This window comes from Oreochromis aureus, linkage group 8 (assembly GCF_013358895.1).
Source record: "Oreochromis aureus strain Israel breed Guangdong linkage group 8, ZZ_aureus, whole genome shotgun sequence".
NCBI lineage: Eukaryota > Metazoa > Chordata > Actinopteri > Cichliformes > Cichlidae > Oreochromis > Oreochromis aureus.
Genome location: NC_052949.1, coordinates 8,918,671 through 8,938,935, shown reverse-complemented (window position 1 = coordinate 8,938,935; position 20,265 = coordinate 8,918,671). Strand labels below are relative to the sequence as shown.

The 20,265-nt window shown below is 39.0% G+C and overlaps 2 protein-coding genes across 5 annotated transcripts in view; both read right to left on the bottom strand.

Moving 5' to 3' along the window:
* Window positions 1-286: 286 nt before the first annotated feature.
* si:ch73-127m5.2 (uncharacterized protein LOC561202 homolog) lies at window positions 287-5,740 on the bottom strand. Of its 3 annotated transcripts, XM_039616753.1 has the most exons (6): window positions 5,597-5,740; window positions 3,962-4,096; window positions 3,432-3,852; window positions 2,214-2,414; window positions 1,977-2,106; window positions 287-1,865 (listed from the first exon to the last, which is right to left on the bottom strand). In XM_039616753.1, the coding sequence occupies exons 3-6, from the start codon at window positions 3,823-3,825 to the stop codon at window positions 1,394-1,396; spliced, it is 1,197 nt and encodes a 398-aa protein (XP_039472687.1). In that variant the 5' UTR covers window positions 3,826-3,852; window positions 3,962-4,096; window positions 5,597-5,740; the 3' UTR covers window positions 287-1,393. The 3 variants fall into 3 exon arrangements, with proteins under 3 accessions (XP_039472687.1, XP_031602953.1, XP_039472688.1); XM_031747093.2 differs by having other exon boundaries at window positions 3,432-4,096; XM_039616754.1 differs by lacking the exon at window positions 5,597-5,740 and adding an exon at window positions 4,992-5,560 and having other exon boundaries at window positions 3,432-4,096.
* A 309-nt stretch (window positions 5,741-6,049) lies between these two features.
* Window positions 6,050-20,265, bottom strand: part of kif19 (kinesin family member 19) — a 34,206-nt gene continuing 19,990 nt past the window's right edge. Inside the window, exons 6-20 of one of the 2 annotated variants that reach the window (XM_039616011.1) lie at window positions 14,659-14,784; window positions 14,369-14,563; window positions 12,325-12,471; window positions 12,100-12,222; window positions 11,761-11,917; window positions 11,495-11,666; window positions 11,009-11,207; window positions 10,593-10,863; window positions 10,219-10,343; window positions 9,953-10,116; window positions 9,741-9,846; window positions 9,127-9,250; window positions 8,329-8,717; window positions 7,866-8,034; window positions 6,050-7,566 (exon numbers count right to left, since the gene is read on the bottom strand). In XM_039616011.1, coding sequence (XP_039471945.1) covers window positions 7,439-7,566; window positions 7,866-8,034; window positions 8,329-8,717; window positions 9,127-9,250; window positions 9,741-9,846; window positions 9,953-10,116; window positions 10,219-10,343; window positions 10,593-10,863; window positions 11,009-11,207; window positions 11,495-11,666; window positions 11,761-11,917; window positions 12,100-12,222; window positions 12,325-12,471; window positions 14,369-14,563; window positions 14,659-14,784 — 2,595 coding nt within the window. In that variant the 3' untranslated portion in view covers window positions 6,050-7,438. Of the gene's footprint in view, window positions 7,567-7,865; window positions 8,035-8,328; window positions 8,718-9,126; window positions 9,251-9,740; window positions 9,847-9,952; window positions 10,117-10,218; window positions 10,344-10,592; window positions 10,864-11,008; window positions 11,208-11,494; window positions 11,670-11,760; window positions 11,918-12,099; window positions 12,223-12,324; window positions 12,472-14,368; window positions 14,564-14,658; window positions 14,785-20,265 lie in introns of both variants that reach the window. The other variant, XM_031747007.2, reaches the window with a different exon arrangement.

The following is a 20,265-nucleotide window of genomic DNA, read 5'->3' as shown; positions in this document are numbered from 1 at the left end:
TCAATCTCATTGGATCAGATTGGGATGGGTTGGTTGTTTTGGCTCTTTGATATTTTCCTGAGCAGCACCAGCAGTGGTGGGCATTAACCTGCTTACCCATCATCGAATGCAACTGCCATAGCAGTGAGGGGGTGGGTTGAGACAGCAAGGCTGTTTAAACAGTGGGGTGGTAACACTCTAGGTTTCCCAGATGAACTTTAATATTGCAGCTGACAGGGGTATTTAAAGCCTCTGTCAGCTCCTGCTCCATTTATAAGATAACAAAAAGAACAACAGAAGACAATTCTTAAAACTAGATCAGCCTGTTTTACTCAACTCAAGTAAAAACCTCTATTTCCATTATTCTAGTACAGATGTGAAAATCTAAGGAATAAATACAACATTAAAACAGGAGACAATGTACCACAAGCCAAAAAAATATAATCTATATTTGATATTATCCATGTACCAGCTGTTCTGTTGACTGAAAAAATAATGTATGATTGGATTCTTACTGATACCAAGAAACAAAACCTGTTACTGAAGCAGCAAATGATCAATTTAAAAAGATATCTAGAGATTTTGGAAAATGCACTTATTGGCTTTCTTGCAAAGGCTGAGATGAGATGACTGACACCACAGCTGTATCAGGTACACAGTAAACATGCAGCAATTTCACCAGATTGCCTAACTTAGCACAGAAAGTGGAAACAGTTTTCAAAAAGTCCATCCAAATGAAACAAAACATAAGGTTAAAGCCATATTTCATGTAGTTTGCTTTAATAAGATAAAAAAAACAAAATAAAACAACAACAACAAAAAACAAACTATTGCACAGAGTGCCATGAAAACTTTGTCTTGTCACACTTGTTTTTGTGCACGGATTGAACAAATAATAGAGAGGGTTGTTAAATCCTATTGTGCCCATTTTCAGCTATAGTATTTCTTATTTCATGACTACTACAACAGCTTTGAAGAATTCACAGCTATCCTGCCTTTGTCTTGATTTTCTGCTCTTTGCAAACACAAGGTTTTAACAGAAGGTGGGTGCAAAATATTCAGTGCTTTAGAGTGGCTGAAGCCTGAGCTTTACTTGTAAATATGCTGACCTCTTTATTCTAAACTTTGGGCATGTTAAATATGCACCTTTGAAACAAAATATATATAAAAAAAGCCATCATGCCTGTGTGTATTTCCAGCCTTACTGATAAGGTAGGTTAACCAGCTGTGGCTCTGACTACATATTACAACTTTCTGGAAGAAAGTGAATAGCTCCTTAAAGCCTGACACCAATATGTAACATGTTGTGATGATTTTGCGCTCATTACAGTGGAGAGCTTAATTTACCCCGACCTCTGTCCGATCGCTGAGAATCAGTTTGAATGGGTCTTTATACTTATCATGTGAGCAAGTATCAAACAGGTCCAACTGAACCGAGGCCGCTGGAAACTGTCTCGTAACCTACAGAGACCAGGGTGAGGACATTACTCTCCACACCATCTGGCTTACACTGCTCTGCCTGGGTCTCCACAGGTCCAGAAGCTACAGTTTCCTGTCTGATCTTCTTCTTGGCTCTGATTCGACCTTTGGCTTTTGAAATGAGCTTTCCTTGTTCTTTTTCCCCTCCAGACACCTTATGAAGCTTCTCATTGTCCATCAAGCGAGTTTTGCGGTGGCGCCTGCGGACACGGCGCATTTGTGGACCTGAGTCGGCCGGGTCAGATGCTGCGACACCAGACAGGATGCGAATCTGCTGTTCAATTACCATAACAATCATGTCCAGTGCAACATCAAGCATTCCAAGACCGAGGCCATGAGTGACGTTGTCGAAGGCACCACTGTTGACCGGGTCCCTAAAACACTTTCTCATATCCTCAAGATGGTTCCTAGGAGAAAAAGGGAAAGTGTTAATGTAAACTAGTCGCTTAATTATGATGTTTTATTTTCACAAGCACAGTAACCACGTTATACAGGACGCACAGTAACGAAAGACATACTTTGTTTCAATAATTTTGGACCAGTGTTGAACTGTATTTGTCTCTGGGATAAGCTGCTTTGCCATGTTGCCATAGTCAATGTAGTCATGGGCAAAATCCTTCATATCGTCACACAGAGCTCTGGTGTCGCCTAAAAAAATAAATTAACCAAATTAGCAGCCGAGTCTTTCAAACTCATTATCAATTCCAAACATGGCTCGACACACACGCCACCCCCCACACACAAACACCTCTAACCTTCAGTGAGTTTGGAGAAGGACGAGGATACAGAGGTAGTTGTGCTTGGCGTGAGGCCGAGTACATTAAGCGACTCCAGGAGTGTTTTCTTGCTGGCCGGTCCTCTGCTGACCCGAGTGTATGCTGCCAAAGACCGCAGGGACATCTTTTCTGGAGCCTGCAGACGCCTTTTAATTTCATCATATGAGATGAGATATTTCCCTGAAATTAGAGCAAAACAGAAGGACATAAATCAGCACAGCAGGATTAGAATGAAACAGCATCTGATCAAATCTGAACAGAGAAATTGTTTTTTTAACATCTAACATTTTAAAAAACTGTAAGGGCTAGAATCAAGGAGACAGTTTACACATTTGCTGAATAAATGACTTCAGGGGGTTGTGGCAAATAGAAAGCACAGCCTCTTTGAATTCTCAAGTTTTACATATCAGGATATAGGAAAAATGCTCTGATCCTTAGAGTGTCTTAAAAAATAAGCATACTCTTAGTTTTTCTCTGGGAATTAAGAGTATAAGTATTATTAAACCTGACCATTATTGAGTGTGAGCACCTGTATAAAAGCAGATGTTTTGGGAGTTTGGTGGTCTGGAGCATTCAGGTGCACGGTAACACAATGCTAAGAAGACCTCAGCAATGGTCTTAGAGAAGCAATTGTTAATGTCCATGGAAAGGGTTACAAGGCCATTTTTAAACAGAGCAATCACTGAGTCAACCATAAATTCAGAGGTGAGGTTATCTGCAAAGCAGCCAAGGCCCAAGCACAGGGGCAAATCTATAGCAATGGCCCAAAGTCCTTAGACCTTAATCAAACTAAAATGGTGTGGACCTTAATAGAGCTGTGCATAAACAATGACCTGCAGACTTTAGTCAACTAAGCAAAGTTGTAAAGAAGGATAGGTCAGAAGTCCTCCATAATGATACCAGAGGCTGAAAGTCACACAGTAAACAACTATTTCAAATTATTGCTGCTAAACGTGGCTCTACAAGCTACTGAATCATAGGGTATACTTAGTTTTTCACTGCTTCAGCATTTTATTTTAGTTTTTGTTAAATAAATAATAACACTGTAATCTTTCATTTGTAATATTTACATTGTTTTACATTGGTGTACTTTCTTTTTACGTTACTTTGCAAAATTTTCACTGCACTGTATTTTACTTGGAGCCATAAGTTTGAAAAACATTCAGATGGTGTGACTTCAAACAACTGGCTACTTACGAGCTTTTGATCCTTTCATGTTGGGATCCAAGAGTGATGAAACCTCAGCAAATGCGATCTGGCTAGCGGACTCTGTATTTTCGCTTGAGCTTTGTGGGAGATCCTGATTCACAGGTAAATCCTCAGTCTGGACTGGGGCAGAAACCTGCATCGGAGGCTGAATATGAGGCTGTATGGTGTTCATTTCCATCTGGTTCTGGTCTAGTGGAGGCTGACCTTGCGCCTGAGGGAGGACTAATGTGCTTTCAGCTAAACTCTGTAGACCCATGCTTCCTTGTGGAGCACTGCCAGTTTGCTCTGAAGACACCTGAAATATGCCCATAACTGGCTTTACAACTGTGAAAACCATGTTCCCCTGGTTATCCAGGCTCACCATCCGGGCAGATGGGTCCATGTCTTTGTTGAAATATTACCTTGCTAACTGCAGCAGAAGGAGAAGAGCTTTTAATTGTCAGTTCAGATTGCCTTAGAGCCCCATGTAGTGTTACAGTATACTCTTATGGGCTTAAATGGTTATAGTTAAAGCTGACCTTACAAAACGGAAACATATGCCAGCTGACTCCCTTATTCAGGTAAAACCTCCTAAACTTTTACTTTTCCCTTGTTTTGTCCTGCTGTGTGACACTTGCATTCACTCATGGCAACAATACAGCAGAAATGCCATTCTGTAGATAAGAAGAAAAAGATAAATTAGGACATATTAGTCTATCAGTAAATAAGATAACGTACATTTGCTGCAGTCCATAGAGTTAGATGTACAGGGGAGATGTATTCAAATGACATTTGAATAATTTAAAAAGCAGGAAATGTTCATAATAAACCAAGGCTTCTATTCACATAAAACAAACAAAAACAAACTCAGTGAACTGCGTTTTTACATGTTTCCAATTTTTTTCTGAATCACGGAAACAGTTTTATTTGTCAGTGTATTTTAGTAAAGTGTTGGAAATAAACTGGTTATATAAAAACTATCAAGCCAAATAATTGTTCAAGACATGTATTAGAAAATTGATTAATGATTGAAATATTCTGAGTGTGGGGGATACAAATTGCCTCCAAATTTCCTGGTTTTAGTTTCTTACATGTGATACTGGTTATGTTATTTTTGAAAAATAAAAATAGAGTCCCTGGAAAATTACAATACCACTTCCGAAGTGCTATAGATGCATATACAGTCACCAGCCACTTCATTAGGTACACCTGAGCAACTGCTTGAAGAATAAAGGCAGCTCTGAAGAGAAAAGGGCTCCAACCCGGTACTAGCACTAATAATACAGAGGTGATGTATATATATATATATATATATATATATATATATATATATATATATATATATATATATATATATATATATATATATATATATATATATATATATATATATATGTGAATCTAGAGATCTGGGACACAAGGAGACAATAAGAGAAAAAAACAATGCTCTCCCAAGTCCAACCATCAACTTGAGTGTGTGTGTTTTAATTACTATTAATCGATGTGGAACATAAGTTATTAACAGGATAAATAAAATATAAAAAATCTCAAACCTGCGGCTTCACGTACAGTTTAGCAAATGAAAGGACTGCATCATCAGCACGTGCTACACCTTACAACGTCACCTTACAGCAGCTAAGTGATGGTGCAAGTTAGAGGTCACAGCTCGGCTGCTTTGTGAGAGGAGTCAAATCAAAACATCCGTATTTTAGCTCAAAGAGCCAATATGTTTCTGTTCAAGATTACGTAAACTATTAAACTCATAAGAGCTTTGAAAGGCAGGAACAATCGAGATGAATAAGTTTGAGTCTCGCGCCCACTCGCGCGGATGGGCAGCGTTGATGTGCAAACTAGTTTTTTTTAAGTAACATAAAAAAGTAAAGTTTACTTCAGAAAGTTTAGAAAAAGTTAAAAACAACTGATACTTGATGTAGCAACCGCGCCTGACTTTTAAAGCTACCAGCTAAAGACGCCAATTTCATCAACGCGTCCGCATTTAAAGTGTCTAACATTCATCATGGCTGCCTTGCTCCCACTGTGTTTCTCTGTGTGGCGAGCCTGAAACGTTACACAAAGCTGGCGAAACTGAGGCGGACCGTTGCGTTTCTGGACGGGAGACACCAAATTCACAAGCCCTAACCTTGGGTGCAACTAGTGACGGCAGTCCCACTCACCGAAATGCCTTCTAGTTTTTCCTAAAAGGACACTGATCCTAGAACGGTCCGCGTCGAAACCAGCGACATTTTCCCTTCTTCTCTGCTGTTGCTTCAGCGGGTTGCAAATCAGCTATGCGTCCACTACCGCCCAGGAGCCGTAATCCCCTCTCTCATTGGTCAACTCACACATCAATCACACAACAAGCGAGTTATTATTGGGCAAGAATGTAGTCAGTAGCCCACAGGGGGCGGTATTTCCGACTCGCTTTTTTCTTTTATCAAATACACATGTATGAAGATGTATTTGTTTTCTTCTTCTTTTAATATAATGTAATTCTACCAGAAAACTATTTAGTAAAATATAGAAGACCAGGAGTTTTTATAATAACCTGCTTTCTTTTAATCTGGACGATATATTTAGTTCTCTGCTTTAGCTGGAAGCCAAAGTTTTTACAGTATGGTAGGTTAGTTAGTGGATTTTTCCCTAGTTGTATTACAGGTTGAACCATACATGAATGTATGATGGATAAATAATGTCCAAATACAGAGACACATCCTTTAGCATAGTGTTGGTTGGTCATGACTCAGTGAAAAGCATATTCTCCAGTTGTTATGTAAACTGTGTAATGGCTACAGTTTTAGGGTATGGCGAAATTATAAGATACACATAAGCATCTGAGAAAAAACAATTAACAAAATGAAGTATACATAATATTAACAATGTAGTATTATAATCTTTTTAAAAAACGGAATTATAAATACAAAATCAATTAAAGTCACCCGCATTTTCCAGGGGATGCATGCAAAGACTGGATTAACACTGGAGTATAAAAATAAAACGTGATTACACAAGAAAAAATACCTTACTGCAATTTAAATTGTCTAACCTTGGCCTTCGCGCCCCCCCTAGTGGACACATGTGAACATTACACAAGATATCACAAGACGAGTGTTACAGACTTTGCAGGCCAAAAAGCAAACGCACAACAAAAACACATGCTTTGTTTTTTGGATACTTCAGTTAAATTTATTTTGGTACAAATTAAAAAAAATGTACAAAATAAAGAATAGAAAGTTGCAATTATGAAAACAATATGAATGAAAAAAAAAATAATGGAAAAGGCAACAGTTAAATAATTAATTGAAACAGCCAGGTAATTTGCAAAAAACATTGTGTGGTACTATCCTGTGTATCTACACAAACATGACACTTAAAGAGTGTATTGTGGGTAGGAAAAGGCAGAGAAACTGCTCTTGAAACTTCAAGTTTCAAGAGCACAATGATCATGATGATTAAGTTTTCTTTTTTCTTAAATTTCAGTGTGTCATGTTGAAACAAACTCACTACGAAAAACATTGATGTTGAAACCTTTTTACTGCAGGCCATTGCTCTTTTTTTTTTAAACATCGGCATTTGTGTAATATCCTTTGTGTAATATCCTTCTAATCTTTTGTCCCATATCCATACTTTCCCTTGGATTCTTATGTATATCACTGCTGTGAGGCCCGTTAACACCAACCATTCACTGTTCATAATAAGCACTGAACGTTACAGAGCCATTACACTGATAACAAAGGGAGCTTGATATGTTCCTGACATGACGATACCACAAGTGATTCAGCACAACAGCGAGCTAAAGAGGAAACACTTGACCCTCAGCACCATCACAGTGAGACCTGTGTGAAGTTATCCAGCTCAATGTTGTTACAAATTTTGCGTAGTGACAGTCACTGAAGGATTAATTCTTTTTTTTATTGAGGCTGCATGCTCTCAGATCTCTGATAACAAGATGGTTCCGCCTCCAGGCTCAGCTGGGTTTGGTGTTAGTGCTGGTGTTGGGAGTCGCGGCCAGTGTAAGCTCAGTGTCTGCGTATACGCTGGGCGCCTGCGCCTGTGTTTGTAATGTAAAGGAGGGGCTGGGGCTGCCTAAGTTGGGGTGCTCGCTTCAAGTTATTCATATTGGTTGTAGAGGACTCAGCATTTGAACCTATGGAAAGAGAGGGAATAACAGAATAAATGCTCAGTACAGTGATGACGAAAGGTGAAAGAGGAATGATACTTAAAGATTCGAGACACATGAACATGAGTTATTTAAAGGCTTTGTGTATGTATAATGTCATGTATATACCTGAGGGGTGTAATCGTGTGAAGCTGAGCAGTAAAAAAATGCACTTTACATGTTTTGCATATTATAAAATGTACATAAGGAGGTTTGCCAGATCGTGCTCGGCAGTGTTACATCTTTAGGGAAGACTATCTCCCTCACAGGCAGTGAAAATGGTTTACCTGTTTGCTGGCTGCTGTGGGGAGGCCTGACTTTGGCGAGAGGAGGGACCCCTCGGTACTGAGGGCGTAGCATAGGGGCCTGGGGTTGACCGTTAATGTGGAGATGAGGGTCTGATGTGCTGTCCAGAGGGCGAAACCTCTGAGCTGTGCTTGTCTTGGTTTGAGGCACCTAGAAGTTAGATGAAGAACACTAATCAACTGATTGTCCAAGACACACGGCATACGCCCATACCAGTGACATATATATAGTAACATAGTACACAGAGGGAATAAATCTAATATACAGTCTATAGTACCAACCTGCTGCTTAAATCCTAAAGAAAAAATACCACAAAGAAGCCACCCCAGACCAGTAATATTAGTCCTCTTGTTAACACAGACTACTAATAATCTACAGACATCAATATTATGTGACACCTTTCACATGTCTTGTGGCAGTTTGAAAAGAAAACCAAATACTAACCGCTTGACCTGTGACCTCGAAAGAGCGTGAGCGTCTCTTTTTGCGACGACCTTCAAAGTCTGCCTCGCGAGGCGTTTGGTTTTTGTTGAGCACCTGCCGGTTACGTGGGCGCATCCAGGTCACATGGAGGCCAGGTCCCTCCCCGGTGCTGCTGGACAGGTTATCATCTGAAGTGGCGTGTCTCATCTCGGGGCTGGGCTGCCTGACGCGCCTCATTGGCAAACCTCTAGGGGGAGCCTCGCTTAAAGAAAGGCTGCTCTTCTGCTTCTTGGGGTCCAGGGGAGATGGTGCCGGAGGTAACCGCAAGACATCCACCTCGAGCGCTTTGGAGCGCCGACGTGCTGCTTTTACTGCAATGTTTTGGACCCCCTTTAAAATCTGCTGCCGTTCTGTGGAGACACAGGTAATTTCTTTTCACTGTTATTTTTAATCTCCATTCACACCATGGAAAGAAAGCTGGTTAACAGAGAAACACTATTTTTTTTCCTTTAGCACTGATTTAATTGTTATAACTGAAAATCTAGCGTTCAAATATGAAGGAGCTCTGCAGAATATTTCTGGTATCCTGCTTCAAAAAATACACTTCTAGGTCACCGTGAAATCTGAAGGCTTCATTCTGAGCATTGATGAAAAGTGCTTGAAAAAATCTTACATCATACAAACAAACAATCATCAGACTCAAGGGTTTATTGATTTTCAGTTACCTTGCATTTAAATACTTCCCCCTGTATTTAAACTTTAGTTAAAAACCCTGTTAAAATTCCCCAAAGTTCATATGTCCTCATTTGAATATCGTACCATTTAATGAGAGGGGGATATCGGCCCCTGCCTCGCTGCTCTCAGGTGATGAGTCCAGGTGGCTGCTGACACTGTGGCTGAGATGGCTGTAACTCAGAAAGCTCTCAGGAGCCAGAGGCTGCAGCTGCAGACGGGAGATGCAGAGTGCCACATTACGATATGACATTCACTGCGGTACTTTGCTTTCAGTCGGTCTGTCTGAGTGTCAGTGAGGATTAATCAATTCTATGGCTCTCCAAAATTATATTTTAACTCTGGATGGGGCTCTGGTGGACTCTGGTGAACATAACTTTATCTTGCCAATGACTCACATCTCTCAGATGCATTTACACAGGAAAAAATTATGAGCTTGAGGTGATGAAACAAAGATGTAATTCTGCTGGTCTGGGAATTTCATCATGGTAAGCTTAGTAAAAAAAGCCTGAACATAAGAGTCAAAAGTGAACATTGCGAATGTTGAAAAACAAAGGGTATTAATAGAATGAAGCATCTGTGAGAGTCAAATTCAAATAAGAAGCCAAGTGAAGAGAAGCTCTTCTGCATTGTCTCACAGTATGAGGGATGGCTAACAAACTAAAATGCACAAAACCAGATGGTATTATAGTTGTGCTTACCTCTCTGTTGCCCTTCCCATTAATGTGGATGGGAGGTGGGGTCATTACTGCTGAATTTTTCATTTGCCTGGCATGAGGGCTGCTCTTGAAAACTCTGTTATTGTCCCTGAAGCGGGGAATAAGAGAACAAAACTGAGAACCTACAGTATGTATGCAGACAGTGTAACGAGTTAAAAAGCTTTAAGGCACAAATGAAAAAGATGTCCTCTTACAGATCAGGTTCAGGCAGAATGGGAGGCAGGGTATGTCTGCGTATTTTGGCTTGACCTCGCCTGTTTTCCGAGCACATGTTACGTATGCTCTCCTGGTCTGAATCTATGTCCTGCATGTTGTCACGACCGTGAGAAGGCAAGGCGATCTTAGGTAGCGAGACCTCCTGGAAGTAAGCACATAGGAGCTAGTTGTACCTTGTGTTCTTTTAGGCTTAATACTACTATAGTATCACTTAGTTTAGACTTTACGTGTCAGCTGTGGTTACCTTGATGGTCTGCCTGATGGTCACCTTTTCTAGGGCAACTGCTTTCTCCAGTTTCCTATCATCTAGTTCCCTCATGTACATATCATACAGCTCCTGGAGGTGTGGAGGTACGGGCAGACTGTGGTCTGTAACACAGAGAATAATTAGTGTCTTTAAAGCAGGAAATAATTTAATAAAAAAACAAACAAATCAAAAACAACTGATGAGCTCCTTCATGATTATTCAATTGTCTAATTGTTTGGTGCAAAGTAACTTCATTTCATTTCATTAATATTCAACTGTAAAGGGCCCAATAACCCAGTTAGCAGTGCTATAAGTATTTAGATGATGTTTGTTTTTAACAAACTTTGGAGTCATAATGCTCACATACTCACCATCAATGAACTGTCTCTGCTGCTGAATAATTTCGTCACACAGGTGTCTGTGCTGTTCAAATCGCTGCACCACAAAGTTTTTCTGTCGGATCACGTTGTCTTTGAGCAGAGCGTGGGACTGCATCTCTGCGTTCTCAATCTCCAGCTCGTGGACCTTACAGAGAAGTCCTAGGACCTCGCGTTGCTCCTCTGAGCTAACCCGCCGCGGCAGCAGCTCCTCCAAACGCCGAGCCTGATCCCGAAGCTCCAGAAACCTACGCTCAAGCAATGCCTTTAAACAAAAGGTATAAAGGCACATTTTAAAAAGCAGACTGTATTTCAAACACTAAAAATATTATGTATGCACTACAGTCAAAGGTTTTATGAGAAAGATTCTGTTTTCTATTATTTTTCTAGTTTTAGACAGACATTCCCACCTTCTCCTTGTGAATCTTTTTCTGTTCAGCCATGAGTGCAACCAGATTTTCTCGAGCTATTGCCACCTCCTGAGTCTCCGTGGTGTCTGGAGGAGACTCTGATGAATCAGAGTCCTTCTCGCTTTCATCCTTATTGACACTTTCCTTCCTCCTCTCCGCACGCCACTTTCTCCTGCGCCTGCTGCGCTCCTGCTCCCAGCTAAGAGAAGAAAATTACACATTGTCACTGACAGAGACAATAACCTCTGCTTAAATTCATTATTACATTTGATTTATGTTGTTTTTTTGATCAGACTTACAATAATTTATATTTATATAATCCACAAACACTGACACTTTCAGGGAACTTTAAGCACGACAAGCACATGCTGTGAGTTTTCAACATATTATCAAATAGCTGGATTTAATAATGTTACAAAGAAAAATACTGGATAAATACTGTTGGATAAATAAGTGAGAAACACAACAAAAATGCTTGACACTGACTCTGTAATGGTTAAAAGATTGTTAGAGGTGGCAATCTGGATCTCCATGTTGTTGTTTTCCAGCTCCATCAGGCTCTTCCTGATCTCCATCTGCTGGCGGAAAGCATCCAGAAGCTGCTCCCTCAACAGATCCATCTCCTCTCGACTCTGCAGGCTGGAGTGGGCCTGGACCTCTGCTACAAGGGAAGGGATGGAGATTAGACTCAAAGAGCTCAAAAAGCAGGTGTTTTTCAAATATTAAAGTCAGCAGTGAGTGCGAGACTTTACCCTGAACATTGCGGATGTCAGCTCGGTCAGAATTGAGCTGCCGACTCGCCTGTTCGGCGATCTTCTTTTTCAGCCGCTCGATCTCGCAGCGCAAGTCTGAGATGATATTGGTGTACTGAGCAATGTGGTATGACACATTTATCATGTTCTTCTTCACCTAAAGCACAAAGATGAAAAAGAATACTTGAGATATACTTTGGATCTATAATTTATACAATAGAAGTTGGATTTATAACTGCAGAAAGTTGAGTTGAAGCTACAATAATTTATTTTTACTGCAAAATGAACTTCTGCTAGAGTGAAGCAATACTGAGACATATAAAATATTACTCAGCTCACCCGTGTTCGAATACTTTTGGCACGGTCTGCATATGTCAGCGTGTTACGAGACTCCTCAAAAGCTACAGAGGCAGGGCTAATATGGGCTATCATGACCGTTCTGCTGTTTCCGCCCAAGGAGTCCTTTTGTTTAAAAAAAAAGATTGATCAATATAAACACACAGAACAAAAACCATCAAAATCATCAACACAGTTGGTCCCCTAAAAACCTTTAGAGGACTGTACCTTCAGGAGACGAGTCAACTTGCTGTCTCGATAGTTGACATACTTGTTACCATTTTTGTCACTCAGGGCGTTAATGCAGTTGCCCAAAGCCAGGAGGGAACGGTTGATGTGGGCCCCTTCTTTCAAACGCTGACCTCTATTTTGAGTCTGATAAAATAAAATAAAAATGGATGAGTAATGAGAAAACTTTAAATATGCTTTGAAAGAAGGAAAATATTTTCCCTTTTCCTTTACTGCTCTGAAGGTGATTTAAGTAATATAAAAATAATGATAATAGTAATAATATAACAGTAATATCATGATAACACTCATTTTTGGGGGGCACTGACAAAAAAAACTGAATAAGTATCAACAGATTAACACAGTTTAAACCTATTAATAAATTATACTAAATAGAGGATTCATTAATGATGGTTATATTTAAACTATGTTTTCACAGGCTTTACAGCCCCCAGACACCAGGGGAGTGTCAACACTAGTAAGCTATTGTTGGCTCTTTTTTTCAGTGTGTAGCTGACATGTTTCCACTCCTGACCAATAGATGGCATTAGCTCCTATGCTTGGTCCATCTAGTACTAAAATAACACAACCTCGCCTTTTGCTAACTACATGGATGCCTCTTCTTTACAGGCAGAGAAAATGTTCTTTGCAGCTTCATGTGACTAACACCTGTGAGGTATGCTCAACCTTGCAATGTGCAACTCATCAATATTATGCCTTTGAATCATTCAAATAGTCTCCATGGCAAATAAGTGCTCTCACAGCCTGACCGCATGATTATCTCATAGTGAAGAAGAACAAGCCTGTGGTAAAATGAGCATCAGTGACAAGCTATTCAAATGAAGGAATAAAGCAGTCTCAACCTGAACAGCTGCCAAAAAGAAAAAAACAACTGAAAAAATACTTGAGTTTTTCTCACTTAACCACTTGCAAAGAGAAGGTCAAAGCAATAATACATCCCAGAAAATGAATTGGCTCGCAGATTCTCTTAATCGCTGTATTGACAAATACCAGTGTGACAATACTCCTAACTAGGAGCTAAAACAAATTCCATGGACTGTTATTCGCTTTTAAATCTATGTCATTCTTATTTTCTTTGTAAAGAATGTGTTTCATTATGTTATCTTCCAGTTCTTTATTTTGTGTTAGTTTTCTGCAGAAATATCTAGAACATTTTTCATAAATTCCTGGAAAACAAAACAGTGTTGTCTAAAAAAAGAAAAAAAGTGCAGACATCAGATTTCATTTATGAAAAGAAATGAGTTGTGATACCATTAACACAGTTACGGGATTCATGTTTCTGACCACCTGTCAAATTTAAGTCCACTATGAACTGTTTTTGACTCTGCTTAGGTAGAGGTTGCAGGTACGTCGCTGCAACTGAATCAAAACATGTATCAAAGAGTTCACTGCTGTTGTAGCTCTTTAAGTCAGAGATACACCTTAATGTATTTCACCATTCACTACTGGGTAGTTGTCTATAACAGTGTGCTGTGATAAAATCTGTATTAAGTTTCTCTTTTTGTTCCTCTGTTTGATTATTAGCAGGGACAATCAAAATGTTTAAGATGAATATGTGCCAACACTAGAGCTGTGCCTTTGAACAATGTTGAAACTGTTTACTTTTAGAATCAAATTGGAATTATTTAAGGATTCTTAGCTATCATAAGACAGCACAAAATGGGGGAACTCGTGTCACAAATATATGTTAAAATGAAAAAACAAAAACTGGTGGCCCCTGGTGGACATATCCTACTGGATCGAGGGACTGAGATTATATTATATTTTTTATAAGTCTCCTAAGATTTATGGTAACCTCCATCCTCTTACGAAATCATTCACTGTTCCCCATGGAGACACGACTCATGGAGCAAAGCCTTGTACTGTATACAGACACGTCACATTAGCCACAGCCTTGAAACTTGACTTCGGTAGGTAAGCACTTGATAAAAGTAGCTTCACCCACACAGATACATACGATTAGACAATGTTTCAGCAATTTAAAGCCCTCCCTCTGAATACATATATATATATGTACACACACCTGTGCTGCTCGTTCGGAGCCGGCGAGGTCAATCATGAAGAGGCGTGCAAAGCGGACCTCCTGCAGAACGTCACGACAGCGGCTCTGCTGTTTGACAGCTACTTGCAGCACAGCGTGGGAGCGAGATGACGTCTGATTGGCGGCTGTTGGCTCCTGGGTGCGCTGTTTGTTACCCTTCATGAGGAGCTCCATGATCTAGAAAAACACAGGTGTGAGTTATTTCTGGTCCTGTGAGTGTTTTGATTGAAATAAATGGGTTGTGTAGTGCTTGGAAAGGTAAACTGACTCACCTCTTGAGCATTGATGGTGGATACCTCTGTGATTCCAGCAACCTGAATAACTCCCTTGGAATCTTCTCTTAGGTCTAAGAATCCTGAGGATGGATTCAGCAGGTCACGGATCATCTCATTGTAGATCTAATAACAAACAGAATATATGTATAAATATATATGAATGGATCTGCAATAAAGATCAAAAAGCTAGGTTACAGTCACAAATTAACTGTGAACATCCATGGAAAAGTCTTCATTCAGCCTTTCAGGCCTCCTGCATAGACTGAAACCTGGTACAAAAACATCAAGTGCTACATTTTCAGCAACTTGTCATTAAGTAACCTCTACTTGTTGGGTGGCAAGCTGTCATCAAATTAACGTCAGTGCTGTTTTTCATGAAAGCAGAATTGAAGTGACTTCTCTGAACTGACAGTAATGGCGTGAACGTGAAGGCCCACAGCCACATAAAAACCCAGTGTAGGAAGTTACATCCTGGAAAGTGACCACTGGACGACAATCTGCCAGTGGGTTGGAAATGTTAAAGATGCTTTTTATTTGTCGAGCAGACCCTACCCACAAACGCTAACAAGAGGATGCTTTTACTGCCACTGACAGCTGGGTGGTTGTTCTGTTATTTTTTCCATTGGTACACTATGATTGCTGGTGATGTTTAAACAAGCCCGAGTGTACAGCAACTCTGAGAGGTTCTACTGAATCATAGTGGTACTTTGAGCTAAATGTTAAAATACACTCATGGTAAACGTGCTAGAATCACTGTTAGTGCTCTGCACAAGATACAGCTAAGATATATGTTCACAATACAAAGTGTTGAATAAATTTAACACTTGACAAGATGATGGCTTTAAAAGAAAATAATGGAATCATTAAAGATTGCTGGATAGTCAGAAATATTACAGCGTAATACATCAAAGCTAGCAAAGAGGATACAAAAACAACTGTCAGTGCAAACTATCGCAAAATCTACTTAAATTAATACCAACAATCGGTCTAATGTTGTGATGATATTAGAAATGGAATTGCTAGTGAGACTACCAGCAGAATTACATGATTCTTGATACAATTCGACACCAAAACAACGTGATTATTACATGTACTTAAACACAAACGTCTTGATTAAAATGTTACGCTGTTGCCAGGTACTTTAGGATAACAGCACAAAGTACTTCCATGCCCAACAGTGTCCACCTGTCTTCATCAAAGGTATCCTAAATATTGGTTCTGTTGACCTCTGGTGACCTACAACAGCTCTAAACCCGAGTAAGTAGCATGTCTGGAAAAGTCTAATACTAACATGGTGCCAAGTAAACTGAAAAGGCTTTTGGAAATCAGACATCATTCATAAAGAAACCCATTTCAAAAGAGAACTGGCTTTATATTCTGAACCTTCAGATGGACAAAATAGTAGTTAGTTATTTGGACAAAAGCAGCTGCCAGAAACCAGCTTGCAGAGTTTGCCATCCTTAGAGGCTCACTAATGTAGCTAAAAAGGTTTCTCTTTCCATTAAGGTTTCTAAATCTGCCAAAACCCACAAACCAGAATAAACATGAACAAAAAAGGAGGACGGCTGTGTGCATCTGAATGGTACAGAATGGCTGAAGGTGTCCTTTTATCAGTACAGGCTATATTTATGTGCTCTGTGCACATGTTTAAGAGATTGCACATGTGAAAGAGATTGTGATTGGAACAAGGAAAGGAACAGATGTGTGCACTTCGCTCTGTAAGGCTATAAAATGGCGTTTAAACTCTTTGTGGTGAGGCAGCAGCGGTAACAGATTGCTCCCTGGAAACAGCAAACACACATGTCACGCACACACTTGTTTCAGGATTCATCCCGATGAGTTCAATACAGGTCAGAGAGCATCCAGACTCAGCGACTAGGCTTCCTAATAGGAACATTTTAACTTCCACCCACCGAGAGCGCTACTGAAAGCTAGGCTTCAATAACATTGTCAGTCACTGAACATAATGATAGAGTCTGGCACTGAAAACACAAAATGTCATTTTGATGTCAGATGCAAAGCCCACTCTGAGAGGTTAAATTTGTATCCAACAAGTACGTCTATTGTGCCATTTTCATTTTGTGTTAAAGCCTCAATGCTCTTTTCATATTTACACATTTATTTCATTTTTCATCTCTCTGTTTGTATTCCTCATTTTGTTTTCTTTTGCCTGGAGCTTTTCCTTTTTGTTTTCTTCTCTAAATTTCTTTTCTTTCCTGACAGCCTGAACATTTCTGAATAAATCTGACACATTTATTTGTATTTTTGTGCTGCCATCTTTTGCAGATCTTGTTGCAAAACTATAACAGATAAATTGTTCACTTAAAATCATAGAAATAACCTCAATGACACAGTTACTTTCAAAGATTCTTTTCATGTGTACTTAAAACAGAAAAAAACCCCAAACCAACAAAAACATTCAAATAGCTTGCTAAATGACATGTGGTGAAAAGTGTAATTAGATCTCCTGAATGCTTACTGTAAGGCTATATTGTTTTTGTATTTTCAAAGTGAGGAAAAGCCTAAATGACCTCTTGAAGCCTGTAGCTGTACTAATTCACACCAGCCAGGATTAGTTTCTTCTGTCAGAGTCAAGTGAACCAGCTCTATTGTACCCAGGGCTATTAAGGCTTTTGTTGCTGAACACAGAGTGAGCTGTACCTGCTTGTCAATAATGAGGTGTGGAACCACAGCCAACAGTGAAACCGCCATCCTCAGCCTGTGGTTTTATCTGTGGTTCATCATCCACTGACAAAGGCAAAGGTAACAAACACCTAAAAGTACTGAACCTTTCTATATAAAGGCACATGTAAATCCAGTACCCAAGAATAGTTTCCAGTTACTGTTGTCAATTTATAGCAATGTGCTGAAGTAATGATGACAAGAGACAAGAATGGCATGGACTGAGCAATGGTCTCTACAATCGACCCCTGCCTATTCGCAGTTCAGTATTCGCAGATTTTTTCGTAGGGCATATCTAAAATATTTGCTAATCATTTTAATTTTATTTTTGTGACTAAATAAATTTTTTATGATAGAAAAATGATTTACTAATTTTTAAATATTCATATTAATGTAAACACAGCAAAATATCAATAAAACATCAAAATTCAAGTTCCCAGGAAATAAAATGCAGCTTGGAAAGCTGAAATATATCAGCATTTTAAGAGAGGGTCTCAAGTATTTGAGGATTTCAGCTATTCACGGGAGCCAGTGGTCCCTACCCCCTGTGAATACTGGGGGTCGACTGTACTGTTATTCCCTTGTAATGTATTCAAATCTCAATTCAGTCTAACTTAAAAAAACAAACTTGAACTAATAGCCCCAACACCGGAAATCACCCAAAATTCAAAGAAATTATTTAATTGTTTGCATCAGTACTTCACCTCAATGTAGTTAAACTCAAAAGCTAATTAGGAGGTAATCAGCAGCACAAAAGCACATTTTGTATGTTCTGTATTGCCACAGGATAAATAATTAGTCAGACGTCAACACTGTTATTAAAATATAATCGCTCAGTAACTTTCGTTCACTCAGAAGCAAACGCATATTTGTTTCTTAATAACATTTAATTGATAATCTGAATTTTAATAGAATATCTACATAGGCATACCCAGGGCCATTTTCAGGAAACCATCAAACCTGTGCTCTAGTGCAAAACTGTTCAAAACTAATGCAAGTTTATTAGGTTAAAAAATAATTTTTTATGAATCAAATAAGTTAGCACAGCTGAAAACTAAACAACCTCTAAACATTGTACTAGTTGAGCGACTCAGGCTTCAGCATTTATATGTATTTACAGTCTAAAATTGTCCCCCAAAAAACAGTAAAACTCAAACCCCTGGACTAGGCAATATGAAAATAAAATAAAATGAAAAATAAAACATAGACACTGAGCATAAGAAGATTAAAAAACCCTGCAGAGACAGGCTGATCAAAATTAGATCTCTTTGGGTGAAAAAAAAAACCCCAAAACAATTTGTGAACAGAAGAATAAATAAAAAGACCCAAACTACAACTTCCTCTGCAAAAACTATTTAGAAAAGAAACAGTTGCTTTTATTTTCCCGCACGTTCGGTGAACAGAACAGCTACCACATCCCTTTTTAAGTGCCCATCAACCAATTCAGTTCATGGGAGCTGTTTCAGGAAGCAAGGAATGAAATGTGTCCAGATGACCTAAACTGAATGCCAATTATAATTTCTATTCACACTGCAAATCATGTGATTAAGTTTGAGTTTTCATGAAAATTTTCTGGATGATCCTAAACTTTATAAATAAAGAAAGATAACACAGTAAATGGGAGAAATTAGTTTTTGAACATTTCAGACACTTCTCAGCCCTTCACTGCATTTGATGTTGTTACAAAAAGCCACATTTCAAACAATAAGAATCATTCGAAGATGCAAAACATACAGGCCAGTAACATACACTTATTAATGCTTCAACATATACTAGTCAACATAGTCGAAAACCCCCCACACAAAACACAAAAACAAAAAGGGTAATGCAAGCTTTAAGTCATAACTACATTTTCTATTAGTACAACATTTTAATCTCTTAAATACCCAAACATATTCTGTCAGTAGTTTTCAGTTGTGATGAACTGGTTTCAGTCAGTGGCGGGATTGGTGTGTTTACTGAACACAAATGAACTCTCTTGTACAGTCCAGAATCAATCAGTTTATTGTATTTTCAAGCCAATGCTCTCCAAACACAAAAGAACAGTGTACACACAACACCGTCATCAGTGCCACCATGCCGTGACTGACTGAAATTGGCTAAGGCTGAGCTACTGGCATGCTGGATGCTGACATGAGTGTCCAAGCTGTTCCTGCAGCCTCGCATATCCATGAGAGTACTATCACAGATCTGATTACTCTTGATGAAAATCGGAGTGGTGAGAGGTACCAAGCCGAGGTGTTAGATAGAGCTTGACCACTATAATGGTGGGACTCATATCCCTAGGGCTGATACATTTACATTTACTGAAATATCAGAATCAGCTTTTATAACAACAGATAAATGAAAATGTTAAAAAGTCAAAAGTCAAAACACCCTTCAACCCTGAGTGTTCACGCTGTATAATTTGTCCACCAAAGGGTACTTTGAAACTTCCTTGTAGGCCACACCTTTCGCCACAAACACAACAACTAGTTGATCTGAGGAGAGTCAGACAGAACTTAAATGAGTTATTCCCAAGTTGTTGTGACAAAAAAACAAGATAGTTTGTGAACTGCATTGTCATATTATCTTAGCAAGGATTCATAAATTTCTATGCACATCACAGGTTCGGGAAATCTGTTTAAGTTTCATGTGTTTGAAAGAAACAAAAAATATCAGCTCATACATTGAAGTTTTAAATCTTCAAATATTGCTACATCAGGTGGATCTGGAAACTTGCTTAGTCCATGTGCTGATGGGTGACTGCTTGTATCACTTCCAGAGGTCACCTTATTTGAAATGTTTTGTATATTTATACTGCATATACCATATGTGCATATACTGTAAGTTCCATTGCATAATATAAAAATGTATCTAACAATCTTATTTTATATTATTTATATATATACATACATACATACATATATATATATATATATA